Below are 6,385 nucleotides of genomic sequence, written 5' to 3'. Positions count from 1 at the left end.
TGTGTTGTTTATTAGGGTTGAAGTTAGAACGAGAGGTGGAGAGAAGATAAGTTTTGTTACTGCTATACAGACTTATGGAGTATTGACTATAGTGCTGCATTTTCAAGCTGTAATTTTTTTTTTTAAATTGAACGGGTCTAAGGGTCGGGTCCAGGTCTCAGAGCATCCACAATAGAGAGGATTGAACATTCTCTTAGTACCTTCTCTCTTCTAGGAGGACATCCTCTCTATTGTGGGACTTATGTTAAGTGTCCTCTTAACAAGAGGAATGTAGTCACTTCCTCAATTTTTAGAGGATTTTAGAGGAAAGCTAACTTTGGCCCTTCAGCCATTGTGCCTACTAATCAACCACTTTTTGCCATATGGACAATAATTCTTTTACTTTTTTCTTTAATAAAAATTGGTAGAGTAATTTGAGTAAGAGAAGAACATAAGATGATCCTTTCTATTGTGTGAGAAAATAAAAGAAAGAGGATGGAGATGGTGAGAAATAAAGTGAATGAAAGAGAAAATGAGGTGTCCAAAAATTAGAGGGAGTGAGGCAAAATAAGAGGAAGATAAGCTCTTCTCTATTGTGGATGGTCTCATAACTTAGACCCATACTCATACCTGAAAATTTTATATAGGACCCAAACCCGACCCAGACCCACCGGGTCCCAAAATATCAGATCCATACCCGACCCATTAGGATCCAACCCTTAGGATCTGGGTCACTGCCAATCGCCATCCCTAGTTGTACACTTGTACCCCTAAAGTATGTTATTATCCCTAAACCACCACTTTTGGTTAAGTCAATTGTCATGAAATGAGAAAGAGTACTCCGTTTAAAGCGAGAGTAGTGTTCACCTCGACGACGTTCTCAATTACTCAGCCCTTTGGTAATTCACGATCGATCTTCCTTTTATATTGATTTGTTAAATATTTGTCTTGTCCGTGTCGTGTTTTTTAATTTTAATTGTTGTAAAGTTTAAAATCTGAATTAGGTTAGAATTTTGTGCCGTTTTTGGATTAGGAATTAAGATCTTGATTGAAATGAGAATTATTCTTATGTGATTCACAATTCAAGGGTTTTACGATTTATTCCGTATAATTGGTTTGTAACTGGATTAGGGGTTTTAGATGGAATTCATAACTTTGTGTTAATTTGTTTGTTTAATTCACTTGTTTACCTTTTTTTTTGTTCTTTATGAAGAGTAATTTAATCGAAGGTAAACAATTGACATGGACGAGGGTTGAATTGAGAAACATGGTAGATGTTGATTTAGGAGATTAGGAACGAAAACAGTAAATGATTGATGTTGTGAGATTGAAAAGCTATAAACTGGTTGCTAATTTCTTATCCCTTGTTTTGAACAAACCGACTTTGGCAGGTTCTTGGTCACGAGTTCCAAAAGGGAACAAACCGACTTACAAATAGTATATGATTTGGATATAGGCCCTTGGTAGTTGGAATTCATGGAAATAAGCAGTATTATTCTTCCTGATGATATATTGGAGGAAATACTTGTGAGGCTTCCTGTTAAATACTTGCTACGATGGAAATGTGTTTGTAAACACTGGTACAATCTCATTGGTGATTATGATTTCGCTAAGAAACATTACCATTTTCAATATGTCATGCTCGGAGCTCATAATGATGCTGGGCCTCTCTTTCTTGATTCGCCTTCACAAGTTTCAAAGCCGGCTGAGTTTTACCTTTTGTCTAAAGATGGAGTTGACGATGTTGTTTTAGATATAACTTCTGATTTCCAGCGCGTTATTCCGCCCACATTTGGCAATGATTTTGAATTACATAATCAATTTCTTCGATGCATAGGGGTTATGAATGGTGTTATTGGCCTTCAATGGGGTCGTACTCGTTTGGCGCTGTGGAATCCAGCCACTAGAGAATTTAAGGACGTTGCTCGTTGGCCAGTTATCCCTGATAATAAAGCCGCTGAACAGTTTTGTGGTGAGATTCTTGGTTTTGTCTTTGATCAACAATCTAATGATTTTAAAATTTTGGGATTAATTAATTTTGATGGTGGTGATGATGTGAGTACCATTTATGAATTCCATTTGTACTCGCTCAAGTCCAACTCTTGGAAGAGGATTGAGAAGGGTCCAAGTGATCGTCCGAGTCTTCTCTATTCGGACAGAGATGCGTGCTTAAATAACGGTGTTTATTATTGGCTCAAATGTACGGATGTCAATTGTTTTCAAAATCTCATCTTATCTTTTGACTTCAAATCCGAAAATTTCAAGGAATTTGATCCTCCCAAGTGTTACGTGTGTCGTAATAATCAACATACATTTGATGAACGAGTATGGTGCGGGTGCAAGAACGAGCTGAGAATAGGAAAGTATAAGGACGGACTTGCGCTCTTTCTTACTCGTACCTTAGAAAACGCGGATTGTAGTTTTGAAATATGGGCAGTGACAAAATTTCAAGAGGATGATCATGGAGTTCCCTTGGCTTGGGAACTTGTAATTATAGTTGAACCTATTCACTCGTTCAATTGGTGGTCATTGTCAGTGCAGGCATTTCGAGCTTTTGGTGATCTGCTCGTTATGATTCAGCGTGGAAATTCTTTCGAGGACGAAGAGGCCTGCCTCTATGATCCCTCTACACACACCTATAACAATCTGGGACTAGCATTTTGTTCTTGTTATAAGTATGTGGAGAGCTTGTTTTCTCTGTCAAGATAATTCTTCGTGAAGGTAATCTTATCGTGTTTGCGCCCACATTCTTTTTCCTAAAGGGTATAAGAAGATTCGGGGTTCAGAGTCCTTAATAGTCACATGAGCATTAACTCTGGTTGATAAAGGCCGCGTCTTTACTTACGCTAGTGATACATAACTACATAAGCCTCGGATTCTACGCAGTTTCTTTATTAAAGTGGATGAAGAGTCGGGTTGTAAGAGGCATCAATGTTTTTATGGCATCAACTTTCCCTTCTATGTAAACGTCTAGAAAATATAATGTAACAAGGTTTTTTTTCATATTTAAATGGATTTAAGGTTTTACTGGATTGAAGGTTATTGCCGTTGATGTGGTAATCACTTGATTCTCTTTTGTGAATTGGAGTTTGCAGGGCTCTTTGAGTTTGTTGCATCAGTCCGAGATGGATCTCCGGATTTGTGATGACTACCTGGCTAATGTTGTACCCCTTTTTGAGGATTCCTGATCATTTTGGGTATCTCTCAGGTAACATACTTGGTTTTTTAACTGAATATCAACAACTCTGTTTTTTCTATACACGGGAAGGGGATGAGACGATACATGGGAGTAATGATCTGTCTCATTACTCACCACAATAGCATGGTCACTGGTCACGCTTCAAAATTAACGAAAAAAGTGAATGAATAAAGAAAAATAATTATTATTGTGACGCCATTTATAAAGTGAATCGCCACATACTTCAGTTGAGCAGACTTCTCCTCACCAGAAAACTATACTCCGTACTGTGCAACAATTTGATATGAACATGATCCAAAGCTTGATATCGTAATCTAATCATGTAATTTGTTGCCTAGTATTTGGTTAGGGGAGCAGGAATTCGAGTGATAAAATTCTCATTTTGTAAAATCTATAATTTTCGTGTTCTTTGTTTTCGAGGCATTAACATAAACTCATCAAAAATTTGAACCATTTTTTCTTTCCCGAGTGTTGTCGTTCATTTATAACATATGAGAACAATTTTCAATGCAATCTTATACTCCCTCCATTCTTTTTTATTTGTCGTTATAGCAAAGTCACTTTTTTTCATAATATATGTCGTTCTAGCCTTACTTTCTAGAGTTACTCAATTTCCTAAGCAACTTGATTAGACTTTTCTTATTTCAGCCAATAACAATTCTAGAAAGAGGGGCAAGTGGTATGCATCCCATGGTAAAAACAATAAATACTACTGATACATAGGCAAAAAGTAGCATAAGAAAGAGAAAATAAGTTTGTTTAATGCATTCCTTAATATTTGTGCTTCCATGTAAAACGACATATATACAAATATGGAGGGAGTACAAGTAATACAAACTCATTTTTTAGAAAATAATGTTCTCTTTGGGATTGATTATATGTGCTACGTGAACAATTATTACACTAAGTGATATGACACAAATTAAGAATCCATTACACAAGGATGACAATGGAAGAAAACTGAAATTAAGCTAAGAATTGACATCCACCACCAAGATTAACTCTTAATAGTGGACATTACGTTGACGGAGCAATTACGTTGTATAAAGTGGGAGAAAATTGATTAGCATAACAAAATAAGGCTAAAGAGAGTATTATTATGGTTAGTTAACTTTGAGTATAGGCTATTATGTTTCAAAAAATAGCAAGTGGTTTGCCCTATAAAATCCACTCATTTTTCACAAAGGTACTGCACCACTTGAAGAAGCTAAGCATAAACAAAAATAAATTTAAATATGCTGAAATACGTAATTATCATATTGGCCTTAAAGCTCGCAGTGACAGGGGTGTCTGCACCACCACCACCCGTTTCTCCTCCTCCCGCTCCTGCAAAGGCGTACATTGCTTCTTTTCAATGGCCAATCACGGTTTGCTCCACCAATAATTGCACGGATAAAAAAGATCCTCTTCCCGAATCCTTTAAACTACATGGACTATGGCCGACGGCTCCTAGTTGGTATCCTTCTTTGGTGAACTGTACCGGTGGCGATAAATTCTCTGGGAATGTAGTGAAGGTAAGTCGTAGTTCTTATCTATCAACAAGTCTTTTAAATAATTTATTTTAATACCACCTGCCACATCTTCAAAGCTTTTATCCTAGCTGACGTATCAACACAATTCTGAATTTGACTCACTATCCGTCGTTCCCAAAAATGGCAGCCATTCAGGCAAGATTTGGTGAAGTACTGGCCGAGCTACTTCATGAGGGAGAATGCTTTTTGGGAATACGAGTGGAACAAGCATGGAAGGTGTTCGGGGATGCCCGTACAGGACTACTTCAAGGAAGGTGTTCGACTAACAAAACTACATTCACCGAAACTCTTAAATGGCCTTGCTAAATCAGGTTACTTTTATTTGTGCTTTTCCTTGTTCATTCATTCCTAAACTTTGATACGAGTATGTAGTACAACGTACAAATTTTGATTTAAAACTACAGTTGTGTATAAAACGGATTCAAAATATCTCACGTAGTCACATACCACACTAGTTGTGGGTATTGCTGAATGTTTGTTGGAAACATGTACTGATATAAAGCCATCTTATTTGTATCTTTTTGACTAAATATATAGAGAATGTTTTTCCTATTTTAACTTATGGAGTATATTTTTTGTTACAGCCATCCGGCCAGGATCATACAGTGCGACCCCGGATGCCATCCGCAATGCTATTGAAACCAATTTGGGAGTACGTTCTCAGTTAACTTGTGCAAAAACGGGTACAGAAAAACTTGAAATCTTCTGGCTCAAGGAGATCCATCTTTGCATGGACCAAACCTTCAACATCCAAGACTGCCCAACGACCGGCTGGCTCGATCATTGTGGTAAAAATTCGGCGTCTGGGTCAACCAAAATTAAATTCCCTAATAATTGATTAAGTGAAGTTGAGTTTTAAGTATGATTGTCTTATCTTAATTATGGCGATGCCTATATATATGACGGTACTGATAATAAGTGGACAAAGTATGAATGAAGTTTAGTAAGTAACTGGTGATGAATAAGTGGACAAACTATGTAAGAAATTGGTGATGAATAAAGTGGTTTTTGATTCAACAAAACAGTCATGTGTACTTGTCTAACAATTGAGAATTCTATATCGTACTTCCATCTTTTGCCAAAATTAGGATTTGAAAGTCGACAAAAAGGAAGGTAACCATCAGGGAGGACGGCTAGGGTGGGCATAACTAAGTCGGCTGCGCAGACTCGATAGTTTGGTCAGCTGATTTAAAACTACAGTAATATTCACGTACAAAACTCGGCCTTTACCCATGTATTATAGATTAGTATACAAATGTGGACAAAGGAATGGTTCGAAAATCGAAAATCGAAATCCATCGACTAGGCCACACACATACCAAAGACGTATCTTTGTCGATCCAATCGACTTAAATCAACGAAAAGACAACTAGGTGAACCTTATGCGTGCAGCCGTGCACATACTGATATGAAGTATGCATTTAGGTTGCTGATTAGTCAGAAATGCGTCCTTATAGTACTTTTGTAGCTACATTGCAAAAGTTAATTCAGTTGCTTAATACAGAGGCATTTTTTATTTTCGTCGACATGATTTACTCAATTATGAATATAAAAGACCATTTTACTCCTCTTATTTTAACCCCTTTTCAATTTTGTTCTCAATCGAACTAGTTAGGTCTTTCACTTATCCTCCGTCTAGTTAGGTTCCATACATGCACAAAATTAAGAAAGTTAA

The 6,385-nt window shown here is 37.0% G+C and overlaps 1 protein-coding gene across 5 annotated transcripts; it reads left to right on the top strand.

Annotated features, from left to right (window-relative positions):
* The first annotated feature begins 481 nt into the window (after nt 1–481).
* Nucleotides 482–5,732, top strand: LOC141611297 (uncharacterized). 5 transcript variants are annotated; one of them, XR_012528580.1, is made up of 6 exons: nt 482–878; nt 1,371–2,700; nt 3,075–3,187; nt 4,463–4,692; nt 4,838–5,021; nt 5,295–5,732. XR_012528580.1 is itself a non-coding variant. In XM_074429811.1 (6 exons), the coding sequence occupies exons 3-6, from the start codon at nt 3,124–3,126 to the stop codon at nt 5,546–5,548; spliced, it is 732 nt and encodes a 243-aa protein (XP_074285912.1). In that variant the 5' UTR covers nt 489–878; nt 1,371–2,700; nt 3,075–3,123; the 3' UTR covers nt 5,549–5,732. The 5 variants fall into 5 exon arrangements, 2 of the variants coding, with proteins under 2 accessions (XP_074285912.1, XP_074285911.1); XR_012528579.1 differs by having other exon boundaries at nt 4,457–4,692; XR_012528578.1 differs by having other exon boundaries at nt 4,450–4,692.
* The last annotated feature ends 653 nt before the right edge of the window (nt 5,733–6,385 follow it).

Source organism: Silene latifolia, chromosome 11, assembly GCF_048544455.1.
Source record: "Silene latifolia isolate original U9 population chromosome 11, ASM4854445v1, whole genome shotgun sequence".
Taxonomy (NCBI): domain Eukaryota; kingdom Viridiplantae; phylum Streptophyta; class Magnoliopsida; order Caryophyllales; family Caryophyllaceae; genus Silene; species Silene latifolia.
The sequence above is the reverse complement of the archived record's forward strand: the minus strand, read 5'-3'. Positions and strand labels throughout refer to the sequence as shown.